Genomic DNA, 19,347 nt, shown 5'->3' on the forward strand with positions numbered 1-19,347 from the left:
AATTCTCTCTCTGAAAAAGTTTCCACTGTTCATCTTCTTCCACAACTCAACAATGGCGACTTCTTCTTCAGCACAAGATCAAACTGCATCCTCCTCTTTGCTCTCAATCAAACCTAATCAAAATTTGATTATAGAGATGACCCCATTCTTATATGACTCCTACATGCTACACGTGGTGGAATGCCTCAAATATTCCCCATTGTTGTTAGCACTCACGCAGGTGGAGGCCGTTCCCATGTCCCTGCTCTCCCAAGTCTACATAACGGCCAACTACGACAAACACAAAGATCGCATCTTCTTCCCCATTCACGACAAGAAAACCTCTGTGTCCAAAACAAGGTTTTGCTCTCTTCTAGGGCTTGCTGTCGACTCTTCCGTCATCTCACTGGACTTTATCACCACTGCGCAACTCTTTTCAATGATGTACAAAATGGGGTATACGGATGTTCTTACTACCATTGTCAAAGTCAAAAAATCTTGTCTTCCGTCTTAGTGGAACGGATTGCTTACCCTTCTTATTAAGGGTTTAGCGGAGAGGTGTGGTGGTTCTGACACCACGAGTAAAGGGTTTCTGACCATCCTGTATGGTCTTTACAACGGCATCAATCTAGATTATGGCTCCATAATCTGGTCTCAAGTTGTTCAGAGTCTCAACACAACTACAAGGTACTCCGAGATCTCATGCGGCCGTTTCTGGACGCTTATTACCAAAAGGGCCATGGATTCCCTTGAAATCCCGGTGATGAAGGATGCTCTTACGGCTTCAATTGCCTCTTACCACACCAAGAAGATCATTGTCTCTGATCCAAGTAAGTTTCTCCATTATGGATTGATCCCTGAATCCATGTATAGGTGCGTCACGCCTCACAGCAAAATCATGGCTGACTATAGCACCAGAACACCCTTGCCTCCAAGGGTTCTGTCCGATGAACAGCGTGCTGCTCTCGACACCCTCGATCAACCTGCCAACCGTGGCAAGAGGGCAAGCAAAAAGGAGAAAACAGAGAAGAAAGAAACTGAACCAAAGAAGGAGAGAAAGAGAAGATCCTCCAAACGCAAATCTGAGGCAGAGGAACCTTCTCAGTCCAAATCCAAAAAGGTCAAGAAGATGGCTAAAAGAGCCAAAGGGTCTCCTTCTCCTGACTCTGCTCCTAATGACCCATCAGACACAGAGGCTGCTGCTCCTCAAACCGAAACAACACCTGCTCAGTCTCCTCAACAACCATCTTCTCCCGCAGTCACTTATCTACCCTCTCCACCAGCATCTCCCAAAATTCCCAAATCACCCTCTCCACCTACATCTCCCCAAATTACCAAATCACCCACTCCTCCCACTTCTCCAAAAATTCCAACTCCACCCCAATCACCAACACAGAAGGTCCCACTTTCTGTTCCTATAACCGTCCCTCCCACTACAACAGAACCAACCATTCCCTTCTCTGTTACTCAACCTTCCTCCTCTATCTCCACACCAATTATCACCGAAACAGTTACTATCACCTCTTCCCAACCACCAGTCACAGTCAATGTATCTGATACAGGGGCGGCTACTGTGGTTGAAACCCCGGTCATCAACCTTCCCCCATCTCCTTCTCCATCCTCCAACTCTGGTGCTACCTTGGGCGGCAATGATGAAGAGTTCGACTCTATTTATTATAGCCCCTACCGGATTCCTACAGACACTGATGCCGATACCACTGCTACTAGTCAACAGATTCAGGAAATTCACGACAAACTTGACAGTCTGCTGGCTGATAATAAAGCCTACGGGGGTGTTGTGCTAAAAGCCTTCATTGAGTCTGCGATCAAGACGTATACTGACGCTCTGGATCGTTCAACTGATGCAATCGATAACTCAGCTGCTTCATGCTCCAAAGCCACCAAGGAAGTTTCTGAGGTCGTTCACACAACTCAGATCTTTCTTGATTCTCTAAAAGCTCATGCTGATTCCAGTGCGGCCAAGTTTCAGACGTTCGTAGACTCTTTCTCGGCTACCCTTCAGGGTGAAACCACCAAATTTGAGGCTCTGCGTGCTGACCTCAAAACTGAATCCACATCATTTCTCAAATCTTTGGATTCACGTTTTTCTTCTCTGGCAGCAGAGAGCACCCTGAAGGAAGATCTTGTCAAGCACCAGGCAACCATCGACTTACAAAAGATCCAACTGGCCTAGGCATAACAAGAAATTTCTTTGCTAAAGACTCAGTGGGCAGTTCTTCAAAGTTGCGCTGGTGATGTCAAGAATTTGTTAACAAATGTTCTTGACACTCATGATCCCTTCCTTACCCTTACTATCAGACAGCATCTCCAGGCTAAACTCCTTCCTGCTATTAACATCTTGAGTGAAATGAAGGGTGTCTTGGAGAAGTTTGTTCTTCCGCGACAAGGGGGAGAGGAAGGTGTGTCCAAGACAGAACCGAAGGTTAATGTAGCTTCGGGTTCTGGGTAACAAGTCCTTGTTGAGAGCGAATCAGATTCAGATGAAACTATCACTGAAGCTCTTCAACGCAAGAAAAGGGACAAAGAGCTTGATGAAACTCTTAAAATAGCTCGAGAGGCCAAGGCCTGGGAAAGAAAGATCAAGGAGGATGAGGATGCTATTCAAGCCAAGAAGACTCTGTTCCCAGATTGGGACAGAGACACACTCATCACTCAAGCGATTAAGTTTCCCTCCATATATTGGTTGGAACCGATTGCATCCTTCGAGTGTGAAAATACAAAAGACTCGCAGTTCGACATGCCAATCACGCGAAAAGCTTTCACATTTCATTGCTTTGATATCACTGCCGATGTCCCTCATCCGAACTTGAAGGTTGACAGAGAGTTAATAGATTTCTATCTGAAGTATGGTCAACCGCAGTACTTGACATGGAGCGCTCAGAAAATTATTAAAGTCAAAGTACTGAAACCGACACAGGCTGGGAAATTTGTGAACGTTAATTTCAAAATCAACAGAGGAACGGCCAACACAGAACATCTCATTTCTCTGGCAGATCTTCCCAGTCTGAATCCGCATGATTGGATTCTGCTATACAATATTCTTCTCTCCAACCATAGAGAGTATGAACCGATTCTTAAACATCTTAAAAGAATGTTGGCTTCCTACATCCATGAGCTCGCCACTATGGATCAGGAAATAGCAAAGGTTATGAATAAGAAACCGACCGTCAAGCCTACTTCCAAGACAGGAGATGTTCATAAAATGAAGGTAGGGCAAATTGATTCTTCCAATCTGACGGTCATGTTCACCAGAGGCGACAAGCATAAGTTTCTGTTTGCTTTGGTAGACAAATATCTGTTTTCTACAGATTGTCTGGAGCATATTATAAATATCATTCACCGATGCAAACAGAACTCAACAGCAGACAAGAAGAACTTCACTGACATGCTTCGTTGGTATATCACCTTCAGGCATCACATTCTGGCTATAATACCGAAGATTTTTGAGACGGTAAAGAAGCCTTCTGCTGTCAAAAGAGAATGAAGATTCTGTGCCAAAGACGCAAAGGGGGAGATTGTTGAAGATAATAGAGTTGCGTCTTGGGCCCTTTTGTTTTACAACCGGATTGGGCTTGTCAATCCGTGTTCAGCTAGATTAGCCTTATTATTATTAGAAAATATGTTAGGGTTTCATTATAAATATATGCATGCATGTATGCGTATAGTAACGGTCGTCACTCTCATTGAATATTTGTAAACCCTAAAATCCTCTACAGTTGACGTTCTTTATCGAGCTCTTCTGAGGATTGTTTATTGAATCATTCGACACTTTTTGATTCATTAGCTTGTTCTTGATTGTTTACTTAGTCATTCATTTACCTGTTTCATAGATCTAATCAATCTTTAAGTATGTTTTAAACTCATCAAAAACTTTTCAATGGCATGTTTAAATCTCGATATGCCCCTCTTGTTTGTGACTGGGATACCAAGGATCACAAAGCGGGTGTGAATTACCATACAAATTATTGTGGTGCCTTCATTGTAACGATCACCTATTCGATGTGCCGGTAAACCACACACACTCCATCGAACTATGATAAACAATGAATCACCCTTTGCCACCTTTGCTTAGAACCAATTAGTGTGCCGGTAAATCACACACGCTCCACTAACTTCTTAGCAAGGTGCAAAGTGTAATTTTATGGGATTGCATCAATTCACTTTCCTAAAGTAACTAGGATTGGGAAATTTTAAGAAAAGATGTAGTTACTTTGTATATTATACTTTTAATGAGAGGATGTGGTTGCCCTATCTTACCCGTTCGGCTAACGACCCTCCACCAATCAAGCGAGCGGTGGGTGTGAGTGTACACCCATTAAGCGCCATTTTATAGGCCGCAACCTTATACCCACCTTATAGACCGGCTTCGTGAATGAGACCTACTAACGGTAAGACTAGCATTTAAGTTATACATATATACATATTAATCTTGTAATATTATATTAGTATAGGGTTGTATTTTAAACTTGTAAAATTCTAGGGTTTGAAATTTAAATTGTCTAAATTAAACTTTTAATCACAAAACATAAATTTCAAAACTTGAGGACAAGTTTTAAACATTTAAAACATAAAGGATCAAATAACAAATAATCTAAATCACATAATTATCCATATTTAATTAATAATTATCATGTAAGGAAATCAAATATTTTATTAATTGATAATTATCTTCAATTAGATCAAAAATATAGTCATATATATCACAAAATCGGATTAGGGTTAATCTAATATGATTAAGGTAAGTTTCCACAAGATAAATATGAAAAAATCCCGTTTTTGGCTAATCCTGACGCCCGGACTCGCCGAGTACACAAAGGGACTCGCCGAGTCCACTTTGGAACTCGTCGAGTCCATGACTCATAAACAAAAAAAAAATGAATTTTGTAGGTTTGTTTCAGTTAATCAAGCAACAATTTAAAGAAAACCAAGCTAGGCTCTGATACCACTGATGGTTTAAGCCATAAGAACTTTCCTATGTGCGCATGCAAAACCCTAATGCTAGGATCTAGGCTTTCTAATCAAACATGCTTTGAATCCAAGACTTCTAATGACTATTTAGATGTAAAAACAATATTGAAACAAATCTAGAATCATACCTCTGGATTCCTTGTTGATCTTGTTGTCATGGAGCTTCTAGAGTCACAATTGTCACTCCTCTAATGGCTTACAAACACCAATAGCAAGGAGGATGATTTGGGAGAGAGGAGAAGGGAGGAATTCGGCCAGAGTGTCTCTACTTTAGATGATGTGTCGAATTCCCTCACCCCTAGGGTCTATTTATACTTGTAGACTCCTTAAGGATTACAGCTTAAACCCTAATTGGATAACTTAGACTTTAAGTTAATCCATATTCTTTCCTTGATAACCCTATAGACGATTTTGGCTTATCCAAGCCCTAGAAATCGTCCATCCTATCTTGGATAAGGATTTATAGTCTAAAGTGTAACTATCAAACAGTTGACAATTTATACCCTCTTATTTAATTAATCTCTTTAAGTCACCAAATTAATTCCAATTAATTCTATGACTTATATTAATCAAATAACTATATATTATTCTTTATATTATTCTCATAATATACTAATAATATTAACTCTCTCTTAATAAATCATCCTATCAAGTTGCTATGGTGAAGGCAACCCAAAAAGACCATGCACAACCGTGTCAAATCTTACCTAATATAGTTGTAGCCTTAGACACTATTCCAACAACTATTTCATTTCTGTCCACACAACCGACACAAACGAGTAGTTGTAGTTGCATATTGTGAAGGGCAAACATAGAAAAATAAATATATTTTTTAAATTGTTCCTACAATCTTAATTCATGCTTCCTGTGTTAATTTGTTCTTGACTTGTTGCAAAGAGCAAACATAGAAAAATAATATATTTTTTTGTAGGTTGTAGCCGATGGCTTGCAATATATTTTTTTATTTATTGTGTTCCAAATTTTGGACTTTTGTTTACAAAATTAAAAAGTGATCATATTTTTGGAAAGTGAACTTCCCTAATGAGGGTTTTCGGGCCAGCTTTCGCGCACCGACCAATCCCCCGCTGCAAACATAAAGTTTTGCCTCATGCCTTGGAGTTACTGCAGACGAACTTCCATGGCCACAAGGGCTGAGTGGTATCAGGACTTAAACATGTGTCAATAGGTTATCCACCATATCTTCCACATGCCTTACCAAGTCACCACAACCCAAGTGGTTAAAAATGATCACATTCTTGTATTGGTATTATTATCTACACTTATTAGTGTATTATTGAAAAAAAAATCAAACGACATGAACATCATATTAATATATTATTGTAATATGGTTTACCCGATAAACCGAGCGAACAACTTGAAATCAATAAAACTTAAAAAAAACAAATATTGATTAAACCGACCAAATAGGGCCTCATTTATTTTTTTACCTCGAATCCTAAATTGGCTTGGACCGACCCGTGATTTAGTTATATGCCTATCAGAAGTAATAACACTATCACGTATTCAGAATGGGAAGTGATTCGTACACAACAGTTTTTTGCCGTACACAACAATTTATGCATTATAGAGTTGTACAATACAATACTTTAAAGCACAAATTGTTGTGTATGGAAAAAAAATGTTGTGTACGAATCAATTCTCATTCAGAATGGTAGATATATTCGATATCCGTTACAACCACAATAGTCATTGTGCCTCTTTAAACTAGGGAAGTGATTCGTACACAACAATTTTTTGCCGTACACAACAATTTATGCATTATAAAGTTGTACAATACAACACTTTAAAGCACAAATTGTTGTGTGCGGAGAAAAAATGTTGTGTACAAATCAGTTCCCTTTAAACTAAATGCTACATATTAAGATTTCATTGCTGAATTTGTAATGCAAGTTTGCATCTATGAATCCCACGAAACGTCCATTCCTCGAACCCCACAAGGGCTTGTCTCGTGACCTTCTCAGGTTTGCTTCTTAAAATGTTAGATTGTCAAGAGATTCGTTTCACATTCATCCAGTCATTCAATATGTTTGGGTTCAAACTAGCTCATACAATTATGAACTCCGCACCTTTTGACTTATTCTTGAGCTGCTTAAGACTTCAATTCATTCATGTATTAACTACTTAATTGTTTAATGATATTAAAATAACCAACATTTTCTCCACCAACTCAACCACCGATACTACTTTTTATGTGAGTAGTTAAATAATATAACTAGAAAAATATTGTATTTTATTCGTATCAAGCGACAAAAATTATATATCCCAATGAAACAGCATTAATCGAACCCTAACCTTATGTTCACATAAATTTAGTGGTTACTTATAAGTATAATCATAAAGTCATAGAGAAAAGCATAACTTTTTTTTAATCTTAAATATAGCATCTACCACTGCAACGATTGATCCTTTTCTCATATGAACGGTGGATACAAAAATAAATATATATAGATTACATTGTTTGGAGTACACACAAGGGGTTTACAGGGTTGGGGTTCGTTCAATGTTTCCAGAAATGACAGTTAGTATGTTGTTTCCAAAGGGATCGCTCAAGTGCGATGCTAGGTTTTCAACAGGACCCTGTCCTGTCACATACGCTTGGATGAAGAACGCAAACATGGAGAACATTGCTAGTCTACCATTCTTAATCTCCTTCACCTTTAACAATGCAAACTGGTCTGGATCTTTAGCCAATCCCAATGGGTCAAATGGCCCACCAGGGTGTAGCTTGTCCTCAAAATCCTGTACATAAAACCTCCCAAAATCATTCAAAGAATGTATACATTCTAAAAAAACTACTTAACTCTATGATTCATATATGTATATACTATATACTACATACCAAGCCATTGATGATTCGGTAGTATTCTGCACCACCAACAAGAACAACCTCCGCAACGACAGCGAGGACCAGGTTAATGGGAATGTTCTTCCCGAAGTAATTCAATGTGTTTCCGTCAAGTAGTAAAGCACCAGTCTGCATGCATGTACCCAAGTATATATAAACTCATGATCAAATTCGAGTCATAAATTTTCGTCCTTTAATTAGTTTCACCAATCACCATGATATATATGATTTAAGTGATGTGATACGAACCTTGAACCACACAGCTTCGGGGCCACAGTTCGCACCGTACTTGTTGAAGGCCTCCGGAATGATGCAACCCGCAGCACCCAACATAGCCCATCGTGCATGAATAAGCTCGAAAGCTTGGTATCTTCATTGCATAAAATTAATTGTTGTAATTAATTAACTACAGAATAGATTTTTCCCTCTGTATTTATAATTTAATTTTGAAGTGAATAGAAACTTACTTGGCGAAGTCTTCTGGTTTCTTGCCAAGTCCAAAAGGATCATAACCGTAACTGAATATACATTAAATGATGAAATTAGTAAAAGTCGTTTTACTTGTATGGCATATTGTGAATGTAGATGATATATATAGCTTTGACATACTCTCCGGCGACTTCCCCGTTGAGGTACTCGGGGATCTCCGATCGGTCTAAAAGACCTTCCGGCAAGAAGATTCTTCTCTCAGGACCTGTAAGATAAATTTAGATTGTTGTCAAGTTCAAGTTAAAGCAAGAAATTCAAATCATGAGGATTCGAGAAAGTAGTGGTCGTGATAAGACTTACCGTACCACTTGGCGAGCTCGTCGGAAGCTGGGGCGACGGCAACGGGCTTAGCTTTGGGTGCCGGTTTCTTCTTTTGGAAAAGGGCGACGGTCTTAAAGGTGGCAGGACTAGATGCGGAAGGAGCCGTCTTGGATGTACCGGAAAAGTTGAGCGGGTTTCCAAGCATTTCCGACACACCGAGGGAGGATGCTGCTGCCATAGAAGCCATTCTTGCCGGAAAACCTTTAGCTGGTTGTGTGTGGCTGCGATGAGAATTGAGAAGGGTGAGGTCCTTGCTAAATGGAACTTCTGGTGGATGTAGACTTGCCATGTAGGACGTCTGTAATTGGTTGGAAGAAGGAAATGAAATCTGATGCTGCTATCGTATAGGATCATCAGGATGACATGGCGGATTACGATATTTGCATCAGGGAAGTTAAACTTGTGGATGAGAAAATGCCGGATTCCATATTTTTTTTTTTATTGTAATTTATACATTCCTATTTAATTTTTATATATTAAATATTAAATATTTTATAAAATTAATCTTATGTCTCCACATTTTTTATCAAGACATTCACATTTCATATCATCATTCTAATCTACACATGATTTCATAAATAAAAATAATAATGATAATAATTACTTGAAAGGGTAACGAACTTTCGATTTTGTATATATTTAGTCACTAAACTTTTTTTCGTTATTTATTTGCTACTAAACTATTGAAACTGTTCATATTTTAACTTACCGGTCATGACTCATGAGGACAAAATGTGAACAGATTCAATAGTTTAGTGGCAAATAGATAATGAAAAAAAATTGAGTGACTAAATGTGAATAAAATCCAAAGTTCCTTACTCTTTCAAGTCATTATCCCTAAAAAAAATTCATATAGTATATAAACTTCACAAAATTCATATATATATATATATATATATATATATATATATATATATATATATATATATATATATATATATATATATATATATATATATATATATCAAGGTTGTAAAAATCGTTCGACGGTCAAGTGACGATAAACGATTAATCAGACTAGGCGGGGATTAATCGGGGACCTTAAATTATAATGTAACGACCCGTTCCCGGTATGTTAATTTATTAGTAATTGTTTTAAAGATTTGCAAGAGGGACTCGGCGAGTTCATAGCCTGACTCGCCGAGTAGGGTCGCGACTTCGAGCACGTGTTAGCTGGAGACTCGGCGAGTCCATATCCCGGACTCGGCGAGTCCATCCGTCTGGGTGAAACCCTAAATCCCCGGGTTGCCCACTATTTAAGTCACCTTATAGCCCCATTCTTGCCTCCTTCATCCTGAGAACACTGTGAGAAAAACCCTAGTTCATCCTTGAGAGTTTATAAGTGATTTTGTGTGATTTGTGAAGGCTTGAAGAAGGAGAAGAAGAAAGGAGCAAGGAGAAGAAGAGTTGTGCAAGATTCAAGGGCAAATCTGAGTTATTTGGAGGTATTTTCGGATTCCCCTCTTGTTTTTATGCTTTAAACCTCCATTAGAACTCTTCTAAGAACTAGTTGATGCTTGTTCCAAGCCTTGTGCTTTCATGAACGCCCTAATAAGCCGAGATAACCTTGGATCTATTCATTGAGAAGTCCCATAGTCCAGATCTATTGCCTTTATGAGGATACTTTGCATATTAACCCTAGATCTATCCCTTTTATGCATCTTTTAGCCTTATTTTCCCTTATTCATGTGTTGTACACGTAAAGTTGGAAACTTTACGTGGTAAACCAGCTTATTGGACTCAGATCTATCATTTGTATGTGTTGGATTCAAGCAAAATCGGGTGAAAAACAGTTGCATGGCGGCAACTCGGCGAGTCGGGAAGCACGACTCGGCGAGTTGAGTCGCGAGTCCCCGATTCCTTCATTTTTAGCAGTGTTGAGTGGAACCAGTGAGTTAGAGAGTGGACTCTGCGAGTTGAAGGTAGACTCAGTAATGGAGGGACTCGGCGAGTTGTTCATACAACTCGGCGAGTCCAAGGCAATCTTCTTAAGATCAAGAACAACTTGTCGAGTATGTTCATACGGCTCGGCGAGTCGGATGAAGATTGTCTGAGTTCTTGGATCAAGAGGGTACTCGTCGAGTCGATGCCATACTCGACGAGTAGCAGCGAGTAGGATTGAAAAGTGAGAGTAGGACTCGGCGAGTTGGGTGGCCCAACTCGGCGAGTCAGTCCAAGTGAGAGTAACTTTGACCAAGGGTAAAAGAGTCATTTTACCCAAGTGCAGTGTTTAGTATTTGATTGAGTGTGTTTATGGACTTGTAGCCGGGGAGATACAGGAGCAGCAGCCGTTAGCTTCCAGAGCCACATACTCAGCAGCCAGTTTACGAGGTGAGTTTCCTTCCAGTAGGGACGGGTCTAAGGCCACAATGCCGGCCCGTTCAGTTAGCAGTAGTTTCCGGACTTTGGTCCGATGCAGTAGCTAGTATGTTTGATGCCTTCGTGGCTCAGACAGGATTTGTATGCTATGTTTTATGTGTTAAGTGTTATGTGTTCCGGGCTACGGCCCGATGTAGTATGCAGTATATGTGTTCATGCTAGATGATGTGTTATGCTATGCCATGTTCAGTCAGTCAGTTACGGACTTCGGTCCGATGCAGGGGACAAGGTCCCAGTCGGTTCCGGACTTCGGTCCGATGCAGATAGTTCCGGACTTCGGTCCGATGCAGTTAGTTCCGGACTTTGGTCCGATGCAGTTAGTTCCGGACTGCGGTCCGATGCAGTTAGTTCCGGACTTCGGTCCGATGCAGGGGACAAGGTCCCAGTCAGTTCCGGACTTCGGTCCGATGCAGTTTCCGGGCTTCGGCCCGATGCAGTGGGCCAGGCCCAATATGTGTTTATATGATACTGTATGGTATGTGGTAGTTTGGGGGAGCTCACTAAGCTTCGTGCTTACAGTTTCAGTTTTGGTTTCAGGTACTTCCGCAAGCAAAGGGAAGAGCTCGGGGTGATAGCATCGCACACACCACAACTTAGCTTTTATCCTGGGGATGGTTTTAGTTGTCTTGAATTGATATAGTATGATACAGTTTTTTTCCACACAGTATTTTATTATGATTTGGGATACATCGCGTATGTTTTTATGTTATGATACTCAGATTATGGTTTTGATTACATTGAAAAACAAAATTTTTGGGTCGTATTTTTGGGTCGTTTCAAGTTGGTATCAGAGCCCTGGTTTGAGGGATTCGGATACACTTTCGGGTGTATCTGAACTCAAACTAAGGGAAATAAAAGATTTTATTTAAATATATATATATATATATATATATATATATATATATATATATATATATATATATATATATATATATAAACGTTTTACAGCACTTAGAAGGAAAGAAATCGTTTTTTTTTTTTACGAGATAGAGGTGTGTGCATGCGATCAACCGAGCTCAAGTAAGTACTCCCAAATTACCCATACAAGTTATTTGTTCAGTTTCAGTTTCAGTAGAACAACATGCTAATATAGGACTAAGGATCTAGGAGAATGCCTTATGTGCCTGCTTTATGTATTACAGCTTTATGAGTATTGCATGCTAGAATTGAGTAGACAGCAGTAGGATAGCCTGATTAGGTTATGCCTGATAGTGGGAGCTTAGCATCCTATGCTAGTGCAGTTTCTTGTTACGAGAATAGTTTTGCTTGAGTCTGTTTCCCTTGTCCAAATGTTGCTTGCTTCGTGCTTTGTGGGAATCTGAGTGATGGGAGTTAGCCATTAGGTGAACACGTCACACCACATGTGGTCAGGGTTGAATAATCCCAGAGTGCTGGAACTGGCCCTATTGCGCAGCTCTTGTTTAACCGTTATAGGGACGGGTCTTTTACTTGAAGGATTATCTGATCCTCATCACATGTGATGGTGTTTAGGTAGTGGCTAATTGGCATTATGAGGAGACCTTCAGCAGCTGAGGACCAGTTGTGTTAAGTCTGAGGTTTCCCTAGGGCAAGCCTAGGATGAGAGTAGCAGAGAATAGCAGTAGTAGAAGTGACTTGGTGGAGTCAAGGCAGTCCTTGAGGAAAGTACGGATATATGTGGAAGGTAGTATGGGCCCGTACTACTGAAAGCAGAGGATCCGTACTCGAATCAAGGAAGGCCAAGACAAGACCAGGAAGCTAGTAGTAGTATCACGATCCCTTGTGATATTTCAGTGTTTTGATGTTGTTATGATATGTTTCAGAATGGTAGTTTTGCGCCCGAGACCAGCAGTCGGCAGCTCAGATGCCGGAGGGGGATCAGGATCGGGATCAGGCCCGGAGGTCGGGCAGATGGATGAGCAGACCAGAGAGTTCCTTTCTTCTGAGGTTACCCGCATCATACTGGGGCAGACTCCTGTGATCTTCGGTTCGATCAAGGAGGGTATTTTAGAGCTGATGGATGAGAGATTGGGTGGTTTTCGTGCTGAGATGGCGGCCATGATGGGGTCGCGCACACTTACGTTCAGGGAGTTCAGGGCATGCGGAGCTCCAGACTATCATGGGGCACGGGACCCCATAGCGAGTACCAGATCGTTGGCGGATGTGGCCAACGCTTTCCGCACTAGCAGGTGTCCCGAGGGGGACAAGGTCTGATTGGCGTCCTGTCTTCTGAAGGACAGGGCACGGGATTGGTGGGAGGAGGTTGGACATGCCATCGGGGATGATGCAGCATTGGATGCCATGACCTGGACTGATTTCTCTACTAGGTTCAGGGCGGAGTTTGCACCGGTCATTGAGGTGCAGCAGCTAGCTAGGGAGTTTCAGGACCTTACCCAGACTACAGAGACGGTGGCGGAGATCACCGCCAAGTTCAGGGAGAGGGCTCTTCTTGTTCCTCAGTATGCAGCCGATGAGGAGATGAAGAAGGCCTGTTATCATGAGATGTTGCGGAGTGATATCCGCATGTTTGTGAGCCGGTCCAGTTGTAAAACGCTGGACGACATGATTGCTAGAGCTAGGGAGAGGGAGATTGATCTCGAGATGGAGAAGAAGAGGAAACCGGAGGCGGTTTCGGGTTCAAGAAGTGTGGGCAAAAAGCCCAAGGTTTCAGATTACAGGTCCAGGAGTCAGCAGAGCCACGGTTGGTGTGGCAAGTGTGGGAGAATGCACGAGGGGGCGTGCAAGGCAGGGAGTTCCGGCTGCTACAAGTGCCGTCGGATTGGGCATTTGAGCAGGGATTGTACGGCCCCTGCTACTACGATTACAACATCATATCTGATTTGCTTTCAGTGCAATCAGAGGGGACATAAAAAGTCCCAGTATCCCAGTTTAGCTGCAGCGGGGAAGGTGGTTGCACCTGCCCCTGCCACCTTGAGGATTACGGATGGCCGGCAGGGCCGATCTGATGCGCCAGTGGCGAAGAGCAGGGCGTTTCAGATGACAGCAGAGGAGGCACGAGCGACTCCTGATGTGGTGACGGGTATGTATCTTTCCTTCACCTTTTCATTATCATTATCGTTTGAATATCACTTGATGATATGTTTTATTTAGGGTCGTTCTCGGTGAACGGCATCTCTGCTTTGGTATTGTTCGATTCGGGGGCTACCCGATCATTCGTATCGCTTGCGCTTAGCAAGAGATTTAACAGAGCTCCAGGGGAGCTGGATTGTCCATTAGAGGTTGAGATAGCAGATGATAGGACCGTGAGGGTCGGCAGAGTACATAGACGGTGTTCCCTTCAGATATTTGATGAACAGTTTTCAGTGGACCTGGTTCCTATTCCCCTGCGAGGGAATAAAGTTATTGTGGGTATGGATTGGCTAAGCCCCAATCGGGCGGTGATTGATTGTGAGCTTCAGCTAGTGAGGGTTCGCACTCCCAGTGGGGGAGAGATAGTGATTCAGGGCGAGAGGCCCCAGTGAGGACCGACCTTTTGTTCCGCCGCAAGGACGAGGCGCTATGTTCAGCAGGGTTGCGCCGGTTTTGTAGTTTACGTCTTGGATGCCCGGGAGAAGGGCAAGACGATGATTGATGATGTTCCTATTGTTCGGGACTACCCGGATGTATTTCCCGAGGATTTTCCGGGGATACCTCCTGAGAGACAAGTTGAGTTCAGGATCGACCTAATTCCTGGTGCGGCTCCGATAGCCAAAACACCGTATCGACTAGCTCCCCCTGAGATGCAGGAGTTGTCTACACAGCTGCAAGAGCTGTTAGACAAGGGTTTCATTCGGCCGAGCAGTTCGCCTTGGGGAGCGCCGATCCTGTTTGTGAGAAAGAAGGATGGGTCGCATCGTATGTGCATTGATTATCGGGAGTTGAACAAGGTAACGGTGAAGAACCGTTACCCACTTCCGAGGATAGATGACTTGTTTGATCAGCTTCAGGGAGCGTCTTGGTTCTCCAAGATCGATCTACGCTCCGGTTATCATCAGATTAGGGTTAGAGATGAGGATGTATAGAAGACTGCTTTCAGGACCCGGTATGGTCATTATGAGTTCGTGGTGATGCCATTTGGGCTCACCAATGCCCCAGCCGCGTTCATGGACCTCATGAACCGCGTGTGCAGACCGATGCTGGATCGGTCGGTGATAGTATTCATAGATGATATCTTGGTATATTCCAAGACACGGGGGCAGCACGAGGAGCACCTGCGGGAGGTGTTGGAGACCTTGAGGAGGGAGAGACTCTTCGCAAAGTTCTCCAAGTGTGAGTTCTGGTTACGCGAGGTGCAGTTTCTTGGTCATCTCGTCAACCAGAAGGGTATTTTGGTAGATCCGGCCAAGATAGAGGCCGTGATGCAGTGGGAGGTCCCGAAGTCTCCATCCGAGATTCGGAGCTTCCTAGGGTTGGCAGGGTATTATCGGAGATTTATTCAGGACTTCTCCAAGATAGCAGTGCAGCTCACCCGACTAACCAAGAAGTCGGTGGTATTTCGTTGGGGGCCTGAGCAGCAGGCGGCATTCGAGACTCTCAGACAGAAATTGTGCGAGGCTCCGATCCTTACCTTGCCAGAGGGAATAGAGGACTTCGTAGTCTATTGTGATGCTTCGATCACATGTATGGAAGCAGTATTGATGCAGCGAGGCCATGTTGTAGCTTATGCCTCGAGACAGTTGAAGCCTCACGAGGCTAATTATCCTACCCACGATTTGGAGCTGGGGGCAGTTGTGTTTGCCCTCAAGATTTGGAGACATTACCTTTATGGGGTCCATTGTACTATATACACGGATCACAAGAGCTTGCGATATCTTATGGATCAGCCGAGTCTGAACATGAGGCAGAGGAGGTGGTTGGACGTGCTGAAGGATTATGATTGTGAGATCCTTTATCATCCAGGGAAGGCTAATGTGGTGGCCGACGCCCTAAGCCGCAAAGTGTCGGCGGCCCCTATTAGAGATCTGTGTATGAGGATGACAGTGATCACTCCGTTGTTGGAGCGGATCAAGGAGGCTCAGATGGAGGGCCTCAAGGAGGAGAGGCAGAAGTGTGAGAGGATAGTGGGCCGAGTAGCTTCGTTCGATTATGACAGTCGGGGTTTGCTGACGCTTCATGGGAGGGTATGGGTACCGTACTGGGGTGGAGTGCGGCAGGTATTGATGGACGAGGCTCATAAGTCTCGGTTTTCTATCCACCCAGGGGTGACGAAAATGTATCGAGATCTTCGACCTGATTATTGGTGGCCCTGCATGAAGTGGGACGTCGCTTGGTATGTTGAGAGATGCTTGACCTACCGGAAGGTCAAGGCGGAACACCAGAGACCTCACGGCAAGATGCAGCCGTTAGACATTCCCGTGTGGAAATGGGAGGACATCACCATGGATTTTGTCACCAAGCTTCCCAGGACCGCACGCAGAGTGGATTCGATATGGGTAGTAGTGGATCGGTTGACGAAGAGTGCCCATTTTATTCCGATTCAGGAGAGTATATCGCCGGAAAAGTTAGCCGATATCTATGTGCGAGAGATTGTGGCACGTCATGGAGTGCCAGTATCGGTGGTGTCAGACCGAGATGTCCGTTTCACATCCAGATTCTGGAAGCGGTTCCACGACGAGATGGGTACTCGTCTTCATTTCAGCACCGCTTTTCACCCCCAGACTGACGGGCAGAGCGAGAGGACGATTCAGACTCTTGAGGACATGTTGAGGGCATGTGTTCTAGATTTTGGGGGCAGTTGGGATACGTATCTTCTGTTAGCGGAGTTCTCGTATAACAACAGTTATCATGCGAGTATTGATCGACCTCCTTTTGAGATGCTGTATGGGAGGAAGTGTAGACCCCGATTTGTTGGGGCAAGGTCGGTCAACGAGTCATCGGGAGCACAGAAGTGGTGCTCAAGACGACTGAGTTGATCCAGCAGGTCCGTAGTAGGCTGCAGACTGCGCAGAGTCGGCAGAAGAGCTACGCTGACAGGAGGCGTTCGGACTTGGAGTTTCAGGTGGGAGATATGGTCCTTCGGAAGGTCTCACCTTGGAAGGGTGTCATCAGGTTCCGGAAGAGGGGCGAATTGGGCCCCAGATTTATTAGTCCTTTCAGGGTTTTGGCCCGGGTGGGTCGGGTTGCTTATCGGTTAGATCTTCCTGAGGAGCTTAGTCAGATCCACAACACCTTCCACGTGTCGCAGTTGAGGAAGTGTTTGGTGGATGAGTCAGCAGTCGTTCCTTTAGAGGATATTCAGGTTGATAGCAGCCTGAATTATATCGAGAGACCGGTCGCGATTCTGGATCGGAAGGCCAAGACCTTGAGGAACAAGGTAATTCAGCTAGTGAAGGTACAGTGGCAGCACCGGAAGGGGTCTGAATGGACGTGGGAGGCTGAGGAGGAGATGAGAGCGCACTACCCGGAGATATTTGCAGATCCAGCCGTAGCAGACTTCGAGGACGAAGTCTGAGATAAGTGGGGGAGAATTGTAACGACCCGTTCCCGGTATGTTAATTTATTAGTAATTGTTTTAAAGATTTGCAAGAGGGACTCGGCGAGTTCATAGCCTGACTCGCCGAGTAGGGTCGCGACTTCGAGCACGTGTTAGCTGGAGACTCGGCGAGTCCATATCCCGGACTCGGCGAGTCCATCTGTCTGGGTGAAACCCTAAATCCCCGGGTTGCCCACTATTTAAGTCACCTTATAGCCCCATTCTTGCCTCCTTCATCCTGAGAACACTGTGAGAAAAACCCTAGTTCATCCTTGAGAGTTTATAAGTGATTTTGTGTGATTTGTGAAGCTTGAAGAAGGAGAAGAAGAAAGGAGCAAGGAGAAGAAGAGTTGTGCAAGATTCAAGGGCAAATCTGAGTTATTTGGAGGTATTTTCGGATTCCCCTCTTGTTTTATGCTTTAAACCTCCATTAAAACTCTTCTAAGAACTAGTTGATGCTTGTTCCAAGCCTTGTGCTTTCATGAACGCCCTAATAAGCCGAGATAACCTTGGATCTATTCATTGAGAAGTCCCATAGTCCAGATCTATTGCCTTTATGAGGATACTTTGCATATTAACCCTAGATCTATCCCTTTTATGCATCTTTTAGCCTTATTTTCCCTTATTCATGTGTTGTACACGTAAAGTTGGAAACTTTACGTGGTAAACCAGCTTATTGGACTCAGATCTATCATTTGTATGTGTTGGATTCAAGCAAAATCGGGTTAAAAATAGTTGCATGGCGGCAACTCGGCGAGTCGGGAAGAACGACTCGGCGAGTTGAGTCGCGAGTCCCCGATTCCTTCATTTTTAGCAGTGTTGAGTGGAACCAGTGAGTTAGAGAGTGGACTCTGCGAGTTGAAGGTAGACTCAGTAATGGAGGGACTCGGCGAGTTGTTCATACAACTCGGCGAGTCCAAGGCAATCTTCTTAAGATCAAGAACAACTCGTCGAGTATGTTCATACGGCTCGGCGAGTCGGATGAAGATTGTCTGAGTTCTTGGATCAAGAGGGTACTCGTCGAGTCGATGCCATACTCGACGAGTAGCAGCGAGTAGGATTGAAAAGTGAGAGTAGGACTCGGCGAGTTGGGTGGCCCAACTCGGCGAGTCAGTCCAAGTGAGAGTAACTTTGACCAAGGGTAAAAGAGTCATTTTACCCAAGTGTAGTGTTTAGTATTTGATTGAGTGTGTTTATGGACTTGTAGCCGGGGAGATACAGGAGCAGCAGCCGTTAGCTTCTAGAGCCACACACTCAGCAGCCAGTTTACGAGGTGAGTTTCCTTCCAGTAGGGACGGGTCTAAGGCCACAATGCCGGCCCGTTCAGTTAGCAGTAGTTTCCGGACTTTGGTCCGATGCAGTAGCTAGTATGTTTGATGCCTTCGTGGCTCAGACAGGATTTGTATGCTATGTTTTATGTGTTAAGTGTTATGTGTTCCGGGCTACGGCCCGATGTAGTATGCAGTATATGTGTTCATGCTAGATGATGTGTTATGCTATGCCATGTTCAGTCAGTCAGTTCCGGACTTCGGTCCGATGCAGGGGACAAGGTCCCAGTCGGTTCCGGACTTCGGTCCGATGCAGATAGTTCCGGACTTCGCTCCGATGCAGTTAGTTCCGGACTTCGGTCCGATGCAGTTAGTTCCGGACTTCGGTCCGATGCAGTTAGTTCCGGACTTCAGTCCGATGCAGGGGACAAGGTCCCAGTCAGTTCCGGACTTTGGTCCGATGCAGTTTCCGGGCTTCGGCCCGATGCAGTGGGCCAGGCCCAATATGTGTTTATATGATACTGTATGGTATGTGGTAGTTTGGGGGAGCTCACTAAGCTTCGTGCTTACAGTTTCAGTTTTGGTTTCAGGTACTTCCGCAAGCA

At 43.6% G+C, this 19,347-nt stretch overlaps 1 protein-coding gene across 1 annotated transcript; it reads right to left on the reverse strand.

Annotated features, from left to right (window-relative positions):
• Window positions 1–7,374: 7,374 nt before the first annotated feature.
• LOC145014477 (chlorophyll a-b binding protein CP26, chloroplastic) lies at window positions 7,375–8,948 on the reverse strand. Its single transcript, XM_078972850.1, has 6 exons — window positions 8,624–8,948; window positions 8,444–8,528; window positions 8,302–8,352; window positions 8,084–8,204; window positions 7,829–7,963; window positions 7,375–7,728 (listed from the first exon to the last, which is right to left on the reverse strand). The coding sequence occupies exons 1-6, from the start codon at window positions 8,931–8,933 to the stop codon at window positions 7,468–7,470; spliced, it is 963 nt and encodes a 320-aa protein (XP_078828976.1). The 5' UTR covers window positions 8,934–8,948; the 3' UTR covers window positions 7,375–7,467.
• Between the last annotated feature and the right edge of the window lie 10,399 nt (window positions 8,949–19,347).

This window comes from Lactuca saligna, chromosome 9, assembly GCF_052625555.1.
Source record: "Lactuca saligna cultivar CGN05327 chromosome 9, ASM5262555v1, whole genome shotgun sequence".
In the NCBI taxonomy this organism is placed as follows: Eukaryota; Viridiplantae; Streptophyta; class Magnoliopsida; order Asterales; family Asteraceae; genus Lactuca; species Lactuca saligna.